The sequence below is a fragment of the Artibeus jamaicensis genome, unplaced genomic scaffold (genome assembly GCF_021234435.1).
Source record: "Artibeus jamaicensis isolate MK-2021 breed Jamaican fruit bat unplaced genomic scaffold, CSHL_Jam_final contig_718, whole genome shotgun sequence".
Classification (NCBI taxonomy): domain Eukaryota; kingdom Metazoa; phylum Chordata; class Mammalia; order Chiroptera; family Phyllostomidae; genus Artibeus; species Artibeus jamaicensis.
The window spans coordinates 5,896,181-5,918,696 of record NW_026521936.1 but is presented as its reverse complement, the minus strand read 5'-3'; the positions used below and the strand labels follow the sequence as shown (position 1 = coordinate 5,918,696).

At 53.5% G+C, this 22,516-nt stretch overlaps 1 protein-coding gene across 4 annotated transcripts in view; it reads left to right on the top strand.

Moving 5' to 3' along the window:
* The first annotated feature begins 9,754 nt into the window (after positions 1–9,754).
* LMBR1 (limb development membrane protein 1) overlaps positions 9,755–22,516 on the top strand; it is a 74,850-nt gene continuing 62,088 nt past the window's right edge. For 3 of the 4 annotated variants that reach the window (XM_037131937.2, XM_053671895.1, XM_053671894.1), the window contains exons 1-3: positions 9,755–10,018; positions 17,261–17,333; positions 19,505–19,544. In XM_037131937.2, the coding sequence (XP_036987832.2) occupies positions 9,953–10,018; positions 17,261–17,333; positions 19,505–19,544 (179 nt within the window). In that variant the 5' untranslated portion in view covers positions 9,755–9,952. The remainder of the gene's footprint in view (positions 10,019–17,260; positions 17,334–19,504; positions 19,545–22,516) is intronic. The other variant, XM_053671896.1, reaches the window with a different exon arrangement.

The window sequence follows — 22,516 nt, the reverse complement described above, 5'->3', positions numbered from 1 at the left end:
GTTTCTCCTGCTGCTGCCTAGACCCCCACAGGTGCTTTCAGTCAGAGGCTTGGAGGCTTTATTTCCCCGAGGTGGAGCTCTGGGTGGAGCAGTCTGTCTGGCTTCCCAATTGTTCCTCCCGATTTATCTGTGCACAAATGTGGGACCACCTACTTCGTCAGCCACCGCCTTGCGGTGAGTCCTTTCCACCCAGATGCCCATCTCCACCCCTCCTACTGTCTGGGTGAGTTTTCCTTCTTTAACTCCTTGGTTGTCGGACTTCCATACAGTTTGGTTTTCTGGCAGTTCTGGTTGTTTTTTGTATTTAAATTTGTTATTGTCCTCCTTTTGGTTGTGCGAGGAGGCACAGTGTGTCTATCCACGCCTTCATCTTGGCCGGAAGTCTCTGCTTCTGCCTTTTTTGTTTCGCCTCTTCCACGTTGGCAGCGTGTTTCCCTTGAGGACTTTTTTCATCCAAGGAAACAAAAAAAGAAAGTCACTGGGGGTGAGACTGGGTGAATAGGGAGGAGGAGGCGTGCGGGTCCTGCCGTCTTTGGGTCATAAACTGCTGAACACACAGTGCGGTGTGGGCAGGTGGGCATCAGTCACCCATCATGCAATGGGCAAATGGGTTGAAAGAGTTTAAAAAAAAATTCACTGAAGCTGCACACCACCTCTCACAACAATGCCAGCTGGTGCATTGATCCAGAGGGGTTCCCAGGACACTCACCCAGTCAGGGAAGGCTGGACTCCAAGGGGCTCGCCTTCCAGGACATAATTCTGGGTTTTTGGGTTCCCCACCCATATACTACGACATCTTTAATTGGCTCTCTGCCACCTGCCCAGGACCTTTGAAAACTCCCGGAACAGTGAGCCCAGGCAGCAGCGGACAGGCGTGTGACACGGGGCTCCAGGCACAGCCCTGGGGGAAGCCAGAGTCCAAGGTCTCAGTCAAGGCCACCCACAAAGCCTGTACATTGGAAAACCCAAAACAATAACACCGACTGTAGCCTGGGTACTAGAAGAGCCACCCCATTCTGAGGTAAAAAACTGCTAGAGATGTGCCCGAAAAACAATTATGAAGATGTTGTTTTCAAACCAGCAGTTTTCTCTGTGGCCACAATCAACACTGATTAAGACAGATGAAAAATATAAAATCCCCCACGTGTCTTTGGAAAGCCAGCGGGCATCCTGAGAACACCAGACTTCACCAGCCTTGAGGACCTGATGAGGTTCAGAGGTGGTCTCTGGCCTGCTGGGCTATCTCAGGGCTGCGTATTAGCCCAGCCCTGGGCTGTCGGGCGGGATTTATGTGAAGGAGGAGTCCTGTGGGCGTTATTGATGGCGAATGGCAGACTTGCCCAGCGCTGGGAATCGGAAGTACCTCTGAAAACATCTCTTTGCATTTGAAAGGGCCATAAATCTAAAAATAATCTTGAATTCACAAGCAATCCTTTTATGCAATAAGTTGATAACAAATATATTACTGAAGAGACACTTAATTACCTTAAAATCTACCACAGTGAGGAATGTATTGCAGCTCTTAAATTATGATTTAACTTTGTAACGGTAAAAAAATAAATATTTTTACGGTTCATGGTTCTTCTTTGGAGTTCTGCCTTTTATCCTCGTACATATAAAGACCAAGTAGCACCATTTATAAACTGACATCCCAGGCAGCTCCAAAATTTCCTAAATATATAAAAAGCTGATTTTTAAAATCCTTGCCCAAGGGCATTTATTAAAATTGATTTGAGAGAGAGAGAGAGTGACATCTTAGTGTTCGGTGCCATGAGCAGGAATCAAACCCACAACATTTTGGGGTACATTTTTCTTTTATTTAGAATTGTTTTTTAAAAATATTTTATTTATTTATTTTTAGAGAGGGGAAGGGAGGGAGAAAGAGAGGGAGAGAAACATAAATGCATGGTCACCTCTCATGTGCCCCCACTGGGGACCTGGTCTGAAACCCAGGGGTGTGCCCTGACTGGGACTCTAACCAGCGACCCTCTGGTTTGCATACCCGTGGTCAACCCACTGAGCCACACTGACCAGGGCTAAAAAGCTAATTTTGATGAACAAGAGAAAGGGCGTTTTCTCATTTCTCTCAGCGAGTGACACCAGCAGTCACAGGACTCTCTGGCATGGCAGGGACCAATTCTACGGCATTGGCTCACACGAAGAGGACCTTCTGTGGACCCCAGGGAATGGCCAGGGGCTGCCAGTGCTGGACCTGGTGATTTCTAGCCACATGTCAGCATTTTTGTCCAGCCGGCTCAGAAGGACACTTCATAGCTGTGTCTCTCTCATCCATCTCTGCCTACGTAACTGTAGCTTCCATCTGCAACTGTCCCCACTCTGCCTGTCCCCACATCTATGGTTATAACTCTCCCCCTTTCTCTCCCCCCGAGGACGGCTCTGTGGGGCTCTGGACTTGGAGCGGACACCTGGCCTCTGGGAATTCCTCTACCATTTCTTGGCGATGCAAAGCTGGGTTGTGTAATTTAACCTCAGGACGTTTCAGTTTGCTTATCTGTTAACAAGGGACAATAGCCTTTATCCCTGGTTTATCACATGGAAAGAATGAGTGGCATGTGCCTTGTGAGCTATAAGATACCACACGAAGGTAAAACATCAGTGACAAAAATTTTAAGTCCAGTTTGGAAGGCGGTCACAGATTAGGACACGGTCTCTTTGGAGGGGCCCTGTCTAGTGAAGGGCTGTCTGCTACATTTTGATCTTGGGGAGAATCTGCAGGAACAGGTGGAGCAGGGCAGGACCGTGCAGTGGACCCTGCTGTGAGCACTCACCGCTCCTGGCCTCAGTTTCCCCTTGGTGACATCCTCAGTTGATTCCATTAGAAGACATTGTCCTGTTACAGAAAACAACTCAGCTGCTTTCAGGTGTATGGAGTGGAACTTTATTTATGGGTGCGGACCCAGAGGAGGCAGTCTCCAAATTCTAGGCCCTGAGCTCAGGCAGGGGCTTGTTTATATATTGTGGCATGCAGAAGCGATTTTACTAAACCTATGTGGCAGAAGCAGTTTACAGAAGCAAGAAAGCAGGGCTGCTGATAGGGTCATACAATGTTCTTTTGTTCTTAGTTACTTAGTTGCTCACCCCTCCTTATCTTAGTGGCTCAGCAAAGGGACCGTGTCCTTCTGACTTGTCTGGGCTTGTCTAGGCAGGTCTCCTGCTACAGTCCTACAACCCGGGTGAAGTCCATGATGAAGGGAAAAATTAAGTGTAAGGACAAGCAGGATAAATAGCATCCCCTTCAGTCCAACATGGACCGGTCCCCTGGGTGCTAAACTGGGGACCCCGGCCAGAGGAGAGCCTGGTGGTTCAGAGGCCCAGGAGCAGGAAGGGACACACTCTCTGTGCCAGCCCCTGAGGGTGTCACGGTGCTTCATGGACTGTTGCTGCCCCCTAGCTCGGCCCTGGCTCTCTGTGCAGTGAGGAGGCATACAGGGGTGTCCCCTCCCCCTGCAGCGGGACGCATGGAGGCAGCTTCTTGCAGTCCCTCCCCTCACATGGCCACACTGCAGGCTGGGCACACTGCAGACAAATGTGACCTCCGCAAAGTGTTTTCCACAGGCTGTGTTTTGCAGGCACGCACCTGTGCACAGTTCTGGTCCTGATTTCTAGGTGTTTGGTGAGGGGCACTTTGCTTCACTTGAAGATTTCTTGCAGAGGTGAACGAATAAGGCATTTATTTCTTTTTCAGATTTTATTTATTTATTATTTAGAAAAGGGAAGGGAAGGAGACAGAGAGGTAGAGAAACATCCATGTGTGGTTGCCTCTCAAGTGCCCCCTACTGGGGACCTGGCCTACAACCCAGGCTTGTGCCCTGACTGGGAATCGAACCAGTGACTCTTTGGTTCACAGGCTGGCACTCAATCCACTGAGCCACACCACGGCTGAACAAGGCATTTCTGAATCTGTCACTTGACCTCCAAGTCCTCATCTGCCACAAGCCTTTCCGGAGAAGCACTCTGAGCTCTGTGTCAGGTTCTGGACAGAGAACTGACAGGGGTATGGTCCCTCTGGGGGACGGAGGCTGAGGACATGAGTCACATGTACAGACGGATTCACGTTGACAGCATGGACTTGGGTACTGGCGCCAGATGTCCCCTCGCAGAACAACACAGGGGACTCGGGCTATTTCGTGTCCTAGTGGGCAGCTCACAGGTCTCCCAGCAGCCCCTTCCCCCTGGCTTTTAGCATTTATGCCTTTGAGAGGACTGCTGACTTCCTGGATAGAGTGATTTTATGACACTCACTGGAAAATGGGTTTAAAAGTGCTGTAAGAGAGGGACATTAGCAGCAGGATGTCGGGGAGTGCCACGGCTCAGGGGGCACGAAGGTGACAGATATTTGTCACGGTTTACAAGCTGCCTAGATCCGCCTCTCAGCTCCTTAGGGAACGCTGAGCTCCTCTTCCCGTCTGGGAGGAGGTTGCAGCCGGGGCTGCTGCTTCTCCCAGGGCCCACTGGGGTGGCGGACCTGGGCTTCGTGGAAATGCAGGCTGCCCCTGTGGCTGTGACCTGCCCCTCAGCAGAGAAGCCCGGAGGGGAAAACCCATTCCCAGAGAAACTCATCAGGAAGTGTGTTTTGTCTGCTGGTGTGGCTCGCAACCCAAGGGCTGCGGAAACCATGTCAGTTTACTGAGTATGTTACGTATAAAAAGACATGCACAGTATTAGATAAGAAACCTCAAATGTCGTCAAAATGTCAGTTCTTCCTGACTCAGCTCCCACCAGATGCCAAGTGGGTTCTGGGGCGTGGGAGGTAATGACAAATGATTCCAAGTTCATGTGGAAAAATAACCATTGGAGAGTAACCAGAACATCCTAATGGGGACAAGGGGATACTGTTAATGGTCACCCCCTCAACAGCCCTTGCCCCTTGCTTTCTGGGCCATTCTCAGTGTGTGGCCTGGGCTCTCAGGGGTTAAATCTCCTCGAGGTCAGGGGACAGTCCCAGCTGTCCCCCCTGGCCCCACAAGGCATGGCGGATGTTATTTACCCTAAGCGGGTCTGCTCCGGGACTTGGATCTGGGCGTGGCAGCCCCAGGGGAGGCCTGGGTAAGGCTTGTGTTCCCCAGAGTGAACTCCCCCAGGTTCCTGCAGGCACTGTCCCTCTCCCTGGCCAGGCCTGGTGGCCCGTGAAGACTGAAGAAACAGCCGCTTCCTCCCCAGCCAGCTCCCGCTCCCTCCCCCTTTGCTGCGATGGGGTGGGCCCAGGGCAGCCTTTTCCAAAAGTGCCTGGGCACCTTCAGCCTCCCCTGTAGCCAAGGAGAGGAAACTCCCAGACGGGGCGAGGCTCCACAGGTGTGCACAGAAACAGTGTTGCCTCACAGGGACACAAAACCGAGTGGAAACAATACGAGTTCACAGCACAGGCCTGGCTAGATAAAGAGGTAAGTAGGAATCAAGCCGCACATCTGCACAAGATATAAGCCCGCCAAGATGTAGTAAGTAAAAGTATCATGTGGCAAAATCTCACTTACACGGTGAAAATGCTTATATGCGTGTAGACAATTCTGGAGGGGTTGGTAGCAACACTGACCCCATTACTGCTTACAAGGAGCAGATCTGAAGGAAGGAGGAGGTGGCTAGGTTCTCATACCTTCTCACTGTTTCCCTCTTTCTCCTCCTCAGAAAGTACAATGAAAGAGTTAGCATAAAAGGGCAGGTTCCTAACTTCTCTGGGCTTTCGTTTTCAAAACTGTAGAGCGGGCACAATGACTACCTCTGAATACAATGATGGCGAACCTGAAATTACGTAATATAATGAGGCTATTGAAACCGTGCCAGGCAAACAACAGTAAGTGCTCAGACATGTTTGCTATTTTCACTGAAAAATGAAAGTTCGAAAAGCCAGGGGGTTTTAGGGATGGTGCAAAGTCGGGGGTGGGATGTTCCAGAAATGAGAGCAGCCCCGACTCCAAGGCGGAGCACAGTGCAGAGAAGCTGTAGCTCAAGCCGTTCTGCAGGATCAGGTGGGCTGGGCAGCCTCTGAGGAAGGCTGAGGCCAGGGCAGCAAAGGGACCCACTGCAGCAGGGGGTCCACGAGCTGGGAGGGTGGTGAGTTTTCCTCTCACCGTGGATGGGATATGGAGAGAGGGATGCGGGCTGGGAGTCAGCAAGCTTGGGGTTTCTGGTCATGAACTTGCATCTCTTCAGGAAAGCCCGGGTCTTGGTTGCAAGCAAAGTAGGAGCTCTCTAACTGCTGCTTTGCCCACCTGCGACGCCCCTGGGGGACCCTGGACAGTCTTGCTCCCCGTGTCGCAAGGTGAGGTGCACTTGACTGATTGTTCCTCTTCCTGGCTTTGACTCATTTCCCTCCTAAATTCTGTGTGTCAGACTTGGAAGAAAAAAAAAAAGTGAAGATGGGTAATTAAAGCCAAGAAAGACCGTGCATGACTAAATTCATTATAAGCCAATAAAAATGATTGAAGTGAACCTGCAGTAAGTTAATGTGTATTTATGATATTGCCTTTGGAGATTGTGCTAAATCGCCTCTTAGTTCACTGAACCCGAGCACTGCCCTGTATAATTGCTCCGAAGGGCTGCCATACGCCCTGCGTGAGGGTGAGAGGTGGGCCCTCTCACAAGATCGGGTGGTGGTTAAACACAAGAGACCCTATTGACAAATGGGGCAGACAGCGGGCCCTGCTTGTGAAGGTCAGTTCTGTGTCAGCGTGGCTGCGCCATGGGCACCCAGATGTCCAGCCTGAAATTACATGGGGTGTGTGTCTGGGAGGGTGTTTCTCTGTGAACATTAATATCTGAATGTATAGACCGGGCACAAGGGACTGCCCTCCCCAGGGGGACAGATCTCATCACAAGTCTGAATAGGACAAAAGGGGGTGACTGTATTTGAGCTGGGACACCGGTCTTCTCCTGAACTTGAGATGGAACCATGTCATCAGCTAGCTCTCCTGGGTGTCTAGCCTGCGGACTTCAGATCATGGGCACTTGTCAGCCTCCATAATCATGGGGGCCAACTCCTCCTCATCCATCCACCCATCCATCCCTCCATCTCATCACCTATCTGCCCACACCTGTCTCGCTGTCTCCTGTTGGTTATGTTTCTCTTGAGAGCCCCTGGACTTCAGGGTGGAGGAGGTGTTTGTGCACATGCTGAGGTACATGGAGCATGCAGAAGAATTTAGGGGGGAGGGGAAGAGGAGGGGCTGGGGCAGAACCTGGAACAGAGAGATCTGAGGGTTTTATTCCGCACCTCCCAGGAAGATGAAGGGGTTGAGTTTTATGGCTTTGAGGAAGCACCAATGCCGTGAAAAGAACTGAGTTGGTGAGTCAGATAGACCTGGGCTCAAAGGTGGGCCACGCAAACCAGGTCGGGTACTCACTTGCCCTGTCCAAGCCTCAGTGTCTTCAACCATCCTGAGAAGCTGGTAACACCTGCCTCACAGGATTATTGCCATGGTGATGTGTGGAGGCACCTGGGATGTAGTGGTCGTTCTACAAGTGCTAGTTCCCCACAGCCCTAGCTCTCTCTCACTCACGTGGACGTGAGGTGCTGCCGTAAACTGTGAGGACAGGTGAGCTCAGTGTCCCACAAATGGCTGGAAAGGTAACTCCTGTCACTCTTGTGTTTCGCCCCTGCACTCCATGAGAACAGCACTGAAGCAGTCTTCTCCCCACGTGTGTCCAGAGTCGTGGATGCGTGAGTGAAGGAAGAGACCGGAGCTGTCAGGGAAGGCTTTGTGCGGAAGGACGGGGTCCCTGAGTCTGATTGGCAGGGATGGGAGAGGCTGTGGGGGCATTCAAGGTGCCAGGCCTCCGGCCAGGAAGGCTCCGGGGAGAGGGGGAGCCAAGCTGCGGGACAGGAATCTGCAGGGAAAGAAGTGGGGACAATGGCTGGAAGGGTACTGTGGCCCCAAAGCCAAGGTCTGCAATGCCATGTTTAGGAGTTTGACTTTATGCCACAGTTCATGAGATAACTGCACCACAGTGCTCTGAGCAGAGGAGAAAAACTGTTTTGGAGAGATTCATGGTTTACAGGGAAGCGGAAATGAGGCTGTTGGCTGCGGGGGCAGAGATAACAGGACCACCTATCTCAGGTTGGTTGGGGCGAATTTACTCAGTGGCGGTTGGAGGGCGCCAGGGGGCTGGGAGAAGGGACAGGCCCTGATACACAAGCATGTCTCTGTAGTTCCCTATTTTCTAATGTCCCTTTGGCCAAAGAAAGTCACATGTCTAGGCCTAGATTTAAGGGTGGAAAATAGACTCCAGTTCTTGCTGGAGGGGCCAAGCCATAGATAGGCAAAGGGGTGAGGGTGGAGGGAGGGGTGAACTCATGACCATTTGAAGCTGAACCCTGGGCTAAGTGGTGTAAGTACCAGAGACAGGCAGGGAGAACCAAGTACCAAGACTGAGGTGGGAGACTGTCTACAGACAACCTGGCAAAAGGAAACAGAGAGGTTTAGATGGTCGGCATGTTGGGTTAGAGAGACCAGCCGAGCCGTTAGCACCCGCTTTCTGGAATAGGTGACAAAATACCACACAACCTTTTTTTTAAAAAAAATATTTATTTATGTATAGAGAGGGGAAGGGAGGGAGAAAGAGGGAGAGAAACATCCATGTGTGGTTGCTTCTTGAGCGCCCCCTACTGGGAATGTGCCCTGACTGGGAATTACAGGCCGGCACTCAATCCACTGAGCCACATCAGCCAGGGCTTGTCCTAATTTTTTAACTCAATTTTTATCTATTTGTATTTAGAGAGAAAAGCAATTATTGTATTCCGGGGTGTTATTTTGCATATGGTTATTGTTATTGCTCCCTAGAATTATCTCTTAACACATTTGGAATTAGTACTACCCATATATAATGTGTATTCTTATTTTTCCCTCAAAAACTTGGGCAAAAAGTACATATTATACATGGCAAAATATGGTACCTACCATAAAATCATTTGAAAGCAATTCGTAGATCTGCTTTAGGAAGCAAAGTGCTTCCTAATGATTTTCAATTAGAGATGCGAAAAAAAAATTGTAGCCAACAGGAATTTAAATGACTCCTACAGTCAAATAAATAAAAAATAAAATGATGAATATTCCTTCTAATGCAATATTATAGCAAAACAAACAAACAAACAAACAAAAGACCACATCAAGCCAAACAAAAATGAGTAAAAGATCCTTAATGAAGAATGGGGTGAATGACTGTCTGGCATGTTTATCAGCCCCCCCCCCCCCAATAAACGTGATGTCCAGGGTCTGCCTGTGCACAGGGCTACCCTGCGACTTGGCAGGGGCCCCACCTTCAGGGCTATCGCCGTTTGCCAGGTGGGGAAGCCCCAAAACTCTGGTCTCCGGAGCCCCTTATCGGACCCAGAGAAGTCAGGTTTCCGCCCACAGAATGTCCTGAAAGAACCGATTTCCGACCTGTACTTACTCCGGCAGAGAGCGACTTTCCCGTGGGAGAGCTCCTGCCTGGTTCTGCCCCAGGGCCCTGCAGGTTGAGCTGGGTGCCGTAAAGGACCAACTACTGTGACTAGAGCGCCATCACTGGGCCGGCCCGCGCATCTGCACATGTCACCCTCACTGGAGGGGAACTGCCTCTGCAAAGTTACTGCAATCGCCCCCTCCTGCGGCTCTCAGCAGCCTCCGTTCCCTGGGGGCGTGGCACCAAGCCGCATCCTGCCCCTACCGCCCTCGCCACGCCCCCACCGCCTTAGGAACGCGGACGCCGGGCGCGCTCCTCTGACGCTTCGGCGCCTTTCTGTGACGCCGGCCCCGCCCCAGCCCCGCCCCGGGTTGCTGGGCACAGACCTTCTACCCCGGGAGGCTTTTTCTGGGGCTGTGCTGAGGCAGTGGCTGTGGTTGCGGTCCTCCGGCCGGCTGTGGCCCGCTGTGGTCCCAGCTCAGCGCGGCAGCCGCTCAGCCCCTCGGATCGGCAGGCGATGGTACAGCGGGGCGCGTGGACGCGGGCATGACGGAGGATGGAAGCGCAGGACGAGGTGTCGGCGCGGGAGCAGCATTTCCACAGCCAAGTGCGGGAGTTCACGGTGAGCTGCGTGCCCGCTCTCCGACCCCTGCCTCCTTTCCTGGCCCCTCTGCCCCCACCGACTCCCTACCGCCCCGTGGCCTCCCCATGGCCACCTGCGCCGCTTCCTGCCCAGCTCCGCCCCCGCGCGCGCCCACCGCCAGCCCGCCGCCGCTGTGCGCGCGGTTCCCAGTCCCACACGGAGTGCTGTGGCGCCCCTGCCCCGCGGCGCCCGCACCGTCCGCACCGTCTCTGCCCTTCCTGGGCCAGGGTGGCCGGGCCTGACTGGGAGACTAGCGCGCGTGCGGGTCCCGGCAGCACGGGGCGCTCATCCCTGCTTCCGTCGCTCTGCTGTCTGCCTGCCTCCAGCTCATTTGTATAAAAGCCGAAACCACCTTCTGCTGGAGGAAGACAGGCGATTCACTGGCCGCATCCCTGCTGCTCCCAGGCAGCCTCTCGGAGGCCCCTCTCCTGGCCCTTCTCTGGTCCGCGCTGCTGCCGGGGTGTCAGGCGCTGGCGTGGCCGAGGGAACCTGCTTGGAGGCTTCTCAGGCGCAGGGGGGGGGCGTGGCTGGAGGGGAAAAGGTGGTTTCCCGTGGTCCTGTCGGTGCAGATGCTGATCTGGACTCCACGAGTCTCCGTGCTAAATCTTGCCCCGGAGCAAAGAGGAGCCCTAGATCCGAACTGTGGGGTTGGAGACAGAGTTTGCTTTCAATTTGTAAACTAAAGCTACGGTGACCGAGGGGGCGCACGACTGAGCGCTCGCCCAGTTTGAGGACTGCCACCCAGCGACTGGCACCCCCCCCCCCCGCCCGCTCTGCCGGGCTCCTCAGGGTCAAGTCTCAGTCGTGCGAGGGGATGCAGACGGCGGCTTGTCCGCGCGCGCTCACGTCTGGTTCTCGCCCAGCGTTGCATACGAAGCTCCTGCATCTGTACACAGAGTCCCCTCCGTGCGAGGAGCGCAGGACCTCTCCTCTTTGGCACGAGTAGAGTTTTCTGCCCTCCATGTACTCTCTAGTACGCGTGCCATGGTTTTTTATCGCACGAAAGATTTTATTGAATTTCCCCGGTAATTTGAATTTCAGAGAGCCTTTTCATGCGTTTATCAGTCATTTGGAAATCTTTTCTAAAGTCTCGCTATACACTACATTGGTCGGAGGTGTAGATGCCGCAACTCAGGGACGTTTTCTAACAAGCGGAAATTCTTAGTTTTAATACAGTTCACTGTATCATGTTTTTTTACGATCAGTGCTTTTTTGTTTTATGTCCCGTTTGAGAAATCTTTGCTTAATTCAAGGTTATGAAGAGGTTCTCTTGTGCTTTTCCCTAACTGCTTAATCAATTTTCTCCATCCCATTGAGACTTGAATTCATTTGCAGTTTATTGCTTGTGTGTGTGGCGAAATAGGAGCCATACATGTTTCTTTTTTAAAAATATATTTTATTGATTATGCTATTACAGTTGTCCCATTTTTTCTCCTCTTTATTACCCCCGCCCTGTACCCTGCTCCCACCAGTGTTCCCCCACTTTAGTTCGTGTCCATGGGTCGTACATGTAAGTTCTTTGGCTTCTCCATTCCCTACACTATTCTTACCCTCACCCTGTCTATTTTGTACCTACCATTTATGCTCCTTAGTTCTGAACCTTCTTCTCCATTCTCCCCCTCCCCTTTCCTGCTGATAAACTTCCGCGTGATCTCCATTTTTGTGATTCTGTTCCTGTTCTATTGTTTGCTTAGTTTCTCTTTGTTTTTGTTTAGGTTCAGTTGTTAATAGTTGTGAGTATATTGTCATTTTACTGTTCATAGTTTTGGATCTTCTTCTTTTTCTTAGATAAGTCCCTGTAACATTTCATATAATAAGGGCTTGGTGATGATGAACTCCTTTAACTTGACCTTATCTGGGAAGCACTTGATCTGCCCTTTCATTCTAAATGGTAGCTTTGCTGGATAAAGCAATCTTGTATGTAGGTCTTTGGATTTCATGACTTGGAATACTTCTTTCCAGCCCCTTCTTGCCTGTAAGGTCTCTTTTGAGAAATCAGCTGACAGTCTGATGGGAACTCCTTTGTGGGTAACTGTCTCCTTTTCTTGTGCTGCTTTTAAGATTCTCTCCTTTGCTTTAATCTTGGCTAATGTAATGATGATGTGCCTTGGTGTGGTCCTTTTTGTATCCAATCTCTTTGGGACTCTCTGAGGTTCCTGGACTCGTATGTCTATTTCCTTTGCCAGATTAGGGAAGTTTTCTCTTATTATTTTGTAGAATAAGTTTTCAGTTTCTTGCTCTTCCTCTTCCCCTCCTGGCACCCCTACGATTCAGGTGTTGTAACGTTCAAAGTTGTGTCAGAGGTTCCTAAGCTGCTCCTCATTTTTTAAAATTGTTTTTTCATTCTGTTCTGGTTGAATGTTTATTTCTTCCTTTTGCTCCAAAACATTGACTTGAGTCCTGGTTTCCTTCCCATCACTGTTGGTTCCCTGTGCATTTTCCTTTATTTCACTTGTCATAGCCTTTACTCTTCCCTCTATTTTGCCTCCGTACTCACCCATTTCTGTGAGTGTCCTGATGACCAGTGTTTTGAACTCTGTATCTGAGAGGTTGGTCACTTAGTTGTTTTTCTGGAGTTTTGCTCTGTTCTTTTATTTGGGCCATATTTCTTTGTCTCCGTACACCTGTTTTGTAATAAGAGGCGGAGGCTTAGATGTTCACCAGGGCAGGGCGGCCCAGGTCACTGCCTTGTGACACTCTATGTGGAAGAGGGGTCTGGGAGGGAACAGTGCTGTTTGCTTGGCTCTCTGCCGATTTTCAGTCACTTCCCACAAAGAAATTGAGCCCTTCTGGTGCTGATTTCTGGGTGGATGGGCTTGTATACATTCTAGGACCCTGTGGGTCTCTCCAGCAAACTGTCCTGTGAGGCTGGGAGTTTTTCCCAGTGCCTCAACCCCCACGGGTTTGTACAGTGAGAGGTTTGAGGCTTTATTTCCCCACCTGGAGCCCTGGGCAGTGGGTCTGTCTCGCTCCCCAGTTGTTCCTCCTGGTTTATCCACACACGAATGTGGGACTGCCTACTTCGTCAGCCACCACCTAAGCAGTGAGTCCTTTCCACCCAGATGCCCATCTCCACCCCTCCTACCGTCTGGATGAGTTTTTCTTCTCTAACTCCTTGGTTGTCGGACTTCCATGCAGTTCGGTGTTCTGGCAGTTCTGGTTGTTTTTTGTTTTTAAGTTTGTTGTTGTCCTTCTGTTTTTGCAAGGAGGCACAGTGTGTTTGCCTACGCCTCCATCTGGGCCGGAAGTCTCACATGTGTTTCTTCACGTGGATATGAAGTTGCCGAAGCACCACAGTGACCTTTGCCCCATCAGGTCACTGTGTGTTTATGGGGTTTGAGCATGGATACTGATGTTCCATTGGTCTGTGTGTTTTCAGTATATATTGAGTGAATTGGATGGTCTGTCATTGGGACTGTGGCCCCAGGTACGGCAGCCAGGGGCTCCATTGCCTCCTCTCCTGCCACCCCTTAGCTGCTATTGGTCAGGCCTCGGCGTAGTAACAGGGTTACAGGCAGACTCCAGTTAAGGAGGAGCATCTAGAGAAATCTGACGGCAAGGGAGGTGGGGGGCAGGGGGCAAAAACAAAGGCACCAGAGGGAATTCTAGCCTGACATCACCTACAGCGCCATCCGGTAGTCTGACTCACAGCCAGAGAGACGGGAAGCTTCGCATGGAAGGTCTGTTCACCTCAGTTCCTGCCACCTGGTACGCAACGTATTACCTGCAACAGAAACGTTACAAAGCATATGAAGAGGCAAAAACACAGTCTCCAGAGACAGAGTAAGCGCCAGACCGGACTCAGGTGTGACTGAGATTTGGGAATTCTGAAGCCGGAATTTAAAATAACAGATTGGTGTGCAGAGGGCTCAAATGGAAGAAACACACTGCATATAATAGCAGATGGGTGATGTGCGTGAAGAGATGGGAACTCTAAGGGGCGGTAGGGACCGAGGGAGCTGTCACAGAGATGAGGAGGGCCTTCGATGAGCTTCGCCGGTGACGACTCAGGGCCAAGGGAAGAGGGAGGGAGCTAGACGACGTGTCAACAGAAGCTTTGCAAACCGAAGAGCGAGCAGCAAAGGAGATTAAAGAAAGAAACAGCACAGCCAGGGGCTGCAGGACAGTCACAGAGGATGCAGCGCATGTGCACTGCAAGTACCAGAGAGAGAAGTGCACAGGGAGGGGAGAAATATCTGCGGCAGCGATGGCCGAGAATCTCCAGAAGTTAGTGCAGTCACCAAACCACAGATCCAGCAAGCTCGGAGACCACCGAGCAGGACAAATACCCGAACTGTCTAGACCCGGGCACATCATCTTCATGCTGCAGAAAAGCAGAGATGGAGAGCACGGGGAGAGGAGCCTGAGTGACAGCGCCTCCCATGGACAGGGTGGGGAGTGCGTTTCACCTCCCATCAGTGCACTGTCTGGGTTTTGGGCTTGGTCCCCAGTTGGGGTGCCTGCGGGAGGCAGCTCATCGATGTTTCTCTCTCAGCCTCCTTCTTTCTCCAAAATCAGTGAGCATCGGGTGCGGGTCTGACCGCCCTGACCGGTCCTGCTCCCTGTGCCACCCTCACATCCTGTGGTGGCTGCTCCGGGACCGCCAGTCTGTGCTGCTCACTCCCTGCACCGTTTCACCAACCCTGCAGCCCCTCTCCCGCTGGCCACTCTAGTTCTCTGCGGGCTTATCGACAGAGTTACAATGTGAGTTTTAATTACTGTGGTGGGTAGCTCCCGCCGTTCAGAAACACTCAGTACCTCTGCTGTTTCCCTCAGTTGCTCGGGCTCTGCAGGGGGAATGGGGCTGCTGACTGTGTTGCTGCAGACCTGTCCCCACCCCCTGACCCCCCTCACCCCGCTCCCCCACGTTGTCAGAGATGTGTTGGTGTTGCCAGCCTGGAACCTCCTTGTCCTTGCTCCTCTGTCTCTCAGTCGCCCTGAATTTGTTAAAGCCCCTCGGCCCTAAATGAAAAGCTGGGATGTACTGCTTTCCTGTAACACACTAGTTTGAATTTAGGTTCAAGCCTTGCACCTGGAATTTAAGGTTATTAGCTTTTCACAATGTTTTTTAAAATTCTCTAGGTTGCTGTGAGTGGGTTTCTTGGCTCCCATATGCCCAGCCGTCAGCGTCCAGCGTCAGGACTGACTGGGCCCCTGGAAAGGGCCAGTGGGCATCCAGCTGGTCCCCACGAGGTCTCTGCTGGGGGGCTCTGTCGTCCCTCTCCTCCCTTCCTGGTAGGGGAGGGGCCCCGGCTCCTCCGAGAACCATGAGCGCCCACCTCTCCTGTCGCGTGATTTCCCCAGTCTGCGCGCCTCTGGGTGTGGAAGGACTGGAGGAGTCCTCACCACCCGCTGCCCTCCTGCGGGCCGTCTCTCTGCTGAGTGAGTCAGACGCTCATGTACGGGAACCGGATGGCGGCCAGCCAGGCCCCTGGCTTCGGTTCCGTCCGTCACGGTGGTGCTTCAGTTTTCACAGGGGGTCACCTTTATTTCCCAGTGAGCCGAGTGCTGGCTTCCGTGGTTGCCCACCTCACTCCTGACCTGGAATGAGTCGCTCTCCAGCAGCCTTTTCACTGTGTGCCGTGCATCTGGGTCCCTTGAACCCCTTCTGTTCGTCAGCCTTCACGCCCTCCCATTCACCATGTCTGCACCAGCTCCTGAAACTGCGGTTCCCCACCTCCAAATACGGACTAAACATCCCCAAAACATCCTTCAAGCACAGTCTTCTGTTCTTCCACTTCCCTGGTCAAGTGCTTCTGCTGCAGCCGCTGCTCCAACGGGACCCTCTGCTCCCGCCCATCACCCCCTCGTTTCGCTGTCTCCCAGTCTCCGCAGGCCAGTCATTTCATTCCACTCTTGCGGGTGCCCTAAACCTGGGGTTCTCAGAGAGGGGTGCAGGGGTTCCTGGGTGACAGTGGTGACGTCCTGGGGCAGATGAGGTTGCCTGGGAGGAGCTTGCAGAACGAGAGCAGTTTCTGGCTCTGTCCTGGGATTGCAGCAGGGGGTGATGTCCAGTGGCTAACGGGCAGGGGCAGCCAGTGAGGGTCACTGGGAGAGAGGTTGGGGGCGGGGGCGTGCTGGCGTGCAGGCTGCCGGGCAGAGGGCAGGGGGCATCGTGAAAGCGTCACGTGGCTGCTGGGTCCCTCCTCGGGCCACTGTCCCAGGACAATAGGGAAAGCTCTGCTAGGAGGCTCGTGGTCTTTCTCTCCATCTTTTTAAAAAATATTTTATTTATTTAGTTTTAGAGAGAGGGGAAGGGAGGGAGAGAAACATCGATGTGAGGGAGAAACACCGGTTGCCTCTCACATGCTCCCCACTGGGGACCTGGCCCACACGCAGGCCTGTGCCCTGACTGGGAATCAAACTGGTGACCGGCGCTCCATCCATGGAGCCACACGAGCCAGGGCTTCCTTTCCGTCTTGAGTTGTCATTTCCTAGGCGATGTTACAGTGATGTTCACTGCGCAGGTCCAGGGTCATTCTCAGTCACGTGCTGCCGACCCTTCCTGAGAAACGCCCTCCCGAGGCCTTGTCACCACCTGGGCTGCTTTCACTTGAGAGCTTTCAGAGTGTCTGACTGTGGTCCACGGCTCAGAGGCCTTTATTTCTAACACACCTGGTCTTTGACGAGATCTGTTTTTCCACCCATCCTTTTTGCCTGTCATGCCCTAGATCTGATGGGAATGAAATAGAATTTAGTATCAATGTCTCGTGTTCAGCTTGTTTACTTTGACGCACGGTGTGTTTATTGAGCAATTATTATGGCACTGATTACTGATGCCTGTGTGTGTGTGGCCATGTGACGCACATTTCAGATGATAGAGACCGTTCTGCTAACCACAGGACGTTGCCCCAGTGGTCCCTGTGAGTGTCGCAGGCCCTGCATGTCATGTCGCACTCTGGGTTGGGGTGGCCTCACCCTTCCTTTGCTCCCAGCCCTGTGGGCCGTGTGCCGGCTCTGTACTGGCGCCTGACTTCAGGAACAGCTTGGTCAGGTCATGGAAAGGAAAATCCCCATCGCACTTCTTTTTCCCGGGATGGTGTTCAAACTGGTTCCTGTGAATTATTCCATCCAAACTTTATACTAGCAAAACACTTAAAATGTTTACTTTGGAATAGAGTAAATCCTTTTATCTATAGATGCTAAGGCTGCATCCTCTATTACTTAAAAAAAACGAAAAACTGGATTGCTAGCTGATGAGTCCACTTTGTTTTGTTCCAGATATGCTTCCTCCTCTTTGCCGCTCTCTACGCCATCTCCTACGTCGTCATCACGAGGTACAGGAGGAAGTCAGGCAAGTACAGACGCCGAGGCGAGCCCTCGGGCGTTCACGCTGGGCGGCCTCGGCAGAGCGTGCGGGCTGCAGTGTCCGGCAGAGGTGCATTCACTTGGCCCGGGGCTGAGGCAGGCAGTGGCCCTGTGCTAAGAGCACTAAAAATCACCTGCAGGGAACCTGGCCACTGCAGGCCATCCTCTCCGACCCTGGCCGGCCGGTCTGTCTCACCCTCGGGCCCAGCAAGCAGGTGCGGGCTCCTCGGCGGCCGGGGAACTCCCGAGTTTGAGAGTCTCTTTGGCTCCGTGAGACCGGCTCTGAGTCCAAGTGTGCTTGCCCGTCCCGTCCTGGCTCTGACCCCCAGGCGGTCTTTTTTGTCCAACAGTGACATGGAAGTCAGGGTCTCCCCGACACCAAGGCCTTTTATGATTCCGCATATATCTTGCCAGAGGGACCCCTGTATCTTTATTCCTTTTTTAAGGAACTTTGTGCTGATTTGTTGATTCAGACTTTAGTGCTGGGTTTATTAACAAGTACCCAGGCAGGCACCTCACTTGCTGGCGCTCTGTTAAAGCTCAGCTGTCCGTTCGCCAGAAACCACAGGGCTTGCTACCCGTGTGAGGTGGTGCTCATTCTGGGTGCCGTGTGGGTGCGTAGGGATTCCAGGTATTAAAGATTCCTCATATTATGTTTTCACGCTGCGCTTGTCGGACTTTTGAAAGCAGTTGGGAATGCTGCTGGCTGCAGCGGTCCCCTTAGCGCTCTCACGGTGCTCGCTCTGCGGCCACGCCCACGCGCTCCTTGGGTTCTGTAGTCTCTCAGCTTGGCAGACCCGAGACCCAAGGCAGAACCTCAGCTGGTTTAGAAGATGTTTTGGCAACAGGTTTCTTAGATCGTGGACACAGAAGTGTACACACACACACAGGCGATGTGAACGAATGTTTTAGGGGGATTAGGTGGTAGGGAACAGGCCCAGTGGGGACTCATTAGATGCCTTTTAGAGTAACCACAGGGATGGGTGACGAGGACTCGGAGTGTGGGGATAGAGTTGGGAAGATAAAACGTTGCTTGAGGTGTTGATTGGATGTGGGCACAGCGGTGTAAACATGAGTTGTGGCTGTGTTGCGTTGCGGTCCCTTTAGTCGTGAAGCTGTTGTGAGCAGCCCGCAAGCAAGAGTGTAGATGGGACTAAGAGACGGCTCGATCGCACACTGACGGTGAGGCAGGCGGGTGCTCGGAGCTGCAGAGACTCAGACAGGGCCTTGGAGAAAAGGCCAGTTTGGTCCTGAGGAGGAGGGGGGCCGTGTGCAATGTTCTTTTTTCTTTTTTTAAAAAGATTTTACATATTTATTTTTAGAGAGAGTGGAAAGGAGGGAGAAATACAGGGAGAGAAACATCGATGTGTGAGAGAGATTGTTTCTCGTACACACCCCAACTGGGAACTGAACCTGCCACCCAGGCATGTGCCCTGCCTGGGGAATTGAACCAGCGATCGTTTGCTTGGCAGAATGGCGCTCAACCCACTGAGCCGCACCAGTCAGGGCCAACAGCCTTGTCACTGGGTCAGAGATTCTTTGGCTGGTTCGTGTGCGGGGGAGGACCAGCAAGAATGCTGAAAGCCCAGAGAGGAGGGGGCGGGGGAGGCTGCCTGAGAAGGTCAGCAAGACCGGAGGCTCCTGTCTGTCACCTGGACAGCGGTGGTGGCGTGTTGCAGCGGGAGTGCCCAGGGTGGCCCAGGGTTGGCCGGGGGGGGGGGGGGTTGTCACTATGACTGCTAAGGACAAACTCAAATCGTGGGAAAGAACATGTGTGCTAAGGGTCTGAATTCTAATTATATAGCAACCTTTTTTTTTTGACCATGATTAACCAGAAAATTTCATTCACTAGCAATTTCACTTACACTGTGTAACAGTAGACTTGGAGGTGGTCCCAAAAGTCCTACTAGATTTGATTTTCTTAAGCACTGAATGTTTGGAACATTTTAATTTACGTGTGGGGAGTTTTGAGTACTCAAAACAGTGTCCTACCTGATGTAATGAGGTGCAAACTTGTGTCTGTGCTGAAATAAACCCAGTGCTGTGTAACGTGTTTCCAGTCAGCAGTGGTTTAAGTTTGTACTGTTGTTTCTTATAAACTAATGAAACATTTTGTTGGAAGATAGAGTAACATAAATACCTTAAACATTTTTGCAGATGAACACGAAGATGAAGAGGCCATCGTCAACAGGATTTCGTATGTATTTATTGTTTTTTCCCTTAATTCTAATTCTGCCCTTTGGGTGAGATGTGGAAGGAGCTTGCCTAACGCATCCCAGCACCTCCACCGGGGCGAGCCCCGCCCTCAGGCAGTGCACGTGACTCAGGGAGGGCTGATCATCTCTCCAGGAGACCAGCCTGTGCAGGGCCCTGTAGACTTCATCTGCAGAAGGGTAACCGGGGAGTGGGCAGCCGGCCCTTGGCTGGGAGGGGCCTGCTGGGAGGGCCCCGAGGTTCCGGCCTCCTGTGCTCAGGGCGGTGGTCCCTCAGGGCCCCAGAGCTCTGTGTATTCCCCCACACCGACGGGGTGGGGCGGGGGGACATACCTTTAGTCTGTTTAGGAATCAGAGTAGGTGGAGAGCAGTGCATTCCTTTCCATCAGTTTCCGTGATTACAATCTGAAATTCCACAGCTGCCCCTATGACACAGGTGAGTGTCTGCGTTCCAGGACCGTTGTTATGAACACGGAAGCTTCCCATCCAAATAGCCCCACATCTACAGGCTAGTTAGACAGGGGTGCAAAGCCTTTCTGCACCAATCTCTGGGAGCAGGTGCTGACTAGGGGTCCCCGTGTTCGCAGGACACGTTTGTACCTGAGTCCTGTGAGCAGTGCCTTGCCCTGCGAATCCCCCACAGCCACGTACACCCAGAAGTGGGCTCGCCCGCACAGCGGTGCTGGGCCGCCACTGTTGGCGTGCCGGTGGCCCGACAGTGCGCCTGCCCAGCTCAGAGCCCCACGCTGCAGGGCTGTGCCTGGTGCCTGCGGTTGTCTGCAGGCCGGAACGTGTCCTTAGAGCTCCCTGGTTCCCTGGCCTTGTGGGTTTGTCTGTTGGCCCCTCGAGACCAGTGTCAGATCACCCGGTATTTGCCGAGGTGCGCAGGAGGGGGGCCTGCGCGCACGTACTCACGTGCTTTCACTGCACTAGACGTCACTCAGCTGTGAAGCGGAAGGCAGCCCTGAGCCTGCCGCAGTGTGGATGGGCCTCGAGCGCACAGTGCCCAGTGAAACAGGCCCATTGTGTCACCAGAGGTTGCACAGCCCGTGATTCCCTTGAGGAAGGGTCCCCGCACAGGTAGACCCAGCAGCAGGCTGGGCAGCGCCCAGGGGCCGAGGGGAGGGAGCACGGGGGCTTGCTCTGGGTGATGAAGTGCTCAGCATGCAGCACGGTGGGCCCTCCGGCCGCCCCTGGGTCGGTCACTGCGGAGCGGTCGGTTCTGTGAGAATCTCACCACAGTAAAGAAGTGCTTTCAAGTCAGGAAGGGCTTGAACAGGACAGATTTGATTTGTAACTGGAAAATGAACACGGGTGGGTCCTGCCTTACTGGATTCGGTGTTTAAATTATTTTAAGCGCCTTGGGGGAAACACCTCTGACTTTACACCGGGAGCCCTTCCTTGGGTTTACAGCTCGGGCCTGGAACTCGGTGCACCAAGTCTGCAGGGTGAGGGGTCGTAGGCGTCACTCCCAGTGCTGTGACGTGTGTGAGCATTCCCAAGGGAGCTGCCAGTTCTCTGTCGGGTTGGCTGCTCCTGTGGGAGCACAGCGCCTGCCCCTCTTCTGTGCTTCTGGGGCTGCAGCCGTGCACAGGCGACCCCAGCCAGCGGGGCTGTCCCGGGGAAACCCTCTGGGGGCGTGGCAGGGCCTGTGCCGGCCTCTCTGCTCCGCTGGGTCTCTGGCCCACTGGGCGGTGCATTTGCTGAAGTGCATTTGCAGATCGATAGTTTATAAATAGACAGGAACATGCCGCTCTCGCAGTGTGTTTCAGGACAGCCTGCGGTTTCCTCGGGGGGCGGCTCAGGACTGGTTCCCGCCCCCATCTGCTTCAGCCTGCGGCCTGTCCAAGGGCCCGTCCTGATGGGGGTGGGTGTGTGCGCATCGCAAGGTCAGGAGGGAGGGCCCAGGGGAAGGCCCCCTCGCCCTGGCTCTTGCTGTCTCCCTCTGGCTTCTGTCCCTTCTGCAGTGAGAGGAGAGGGAACTGAGCCTGGGTTCCGGTTCTGACCCTGGAATGACCTTGTGTGCAGGGGAGATGGGAGCTGAGGTGCTGTGCCCCGTGTGGCCGCCTGGCCCGCCGCCTGTGTGGTCGAGGTGTTGTGTGGGAGATGCTGCACGTGCAGGCAGCGAGGGGCCGCGCGGCTGCGCAGGGGTGTGAGCTCGGGCATCCCCGCTCCCCGGCCCTCTCCCTCGTCCTTCCCCCACGGAAGCGCTTTGTGCAGGCACAGTGGAGGGAGAAGCAGGACCTGCGGCCTAAATGGCCAAGGAGAAGGTGTGGGTGTCACCTGGGCATCGTCTGTGTGCCAGGAGAGGTCAGGGAGCTCTGAAACGCAGGGTCCTCCGGCACTGTCCAGCACTGAGGGGCTGGCGCCGTGAGTCCGGCGCCTCAGTGCACAGGAGGCCCTTCCTCGGCCTCCCAGGTCGCTGTGGAGCCCACCCTTCGTCTCTTCTTGGCTTCAGGAGCCTGCCTTCTGCCATCGTCTGGGTCTGCCTTCCTGCGCCCTGCCTTCCTGCTACCACTCTCAGGATCTGAGGGGAGGGACGGAAGTCCCCCTGTAGAGGGAGGTCCGGCACGGGCGTCATCCCAAGGTGGAGAGGAGGGGCGCCCACAGGGTTTGGGGCCATGCTCTGTCACAGGGCGGCAAGAGCATCTCTGCCGGTAGCCTGGCCTGGGTGGGGGGCTCCGGTGGGGCAGGAGGGTGGGCTTGGGGCAGGACACCCCCAAATGGGGGGGTCACCTGAGTAGCAGGGCAACTCTGCATAGGGTGGGCTGTCAGTGTGATGGGAGCTGCGGATTAGTCCGTGGGAGGTGATAGAATCGGGCTTGGAGCCGGAAGAGGGAGCCCGGTTGTCCCTTTGGGGCTGGAAGTGCCGGTGTGGCCTCATGTCTCTGCTCAGGGTTACCGAGCCGGCTGCCGATGACAGTGTGGGTGTGTGCGGGTATGAGGGGGCCCCAGA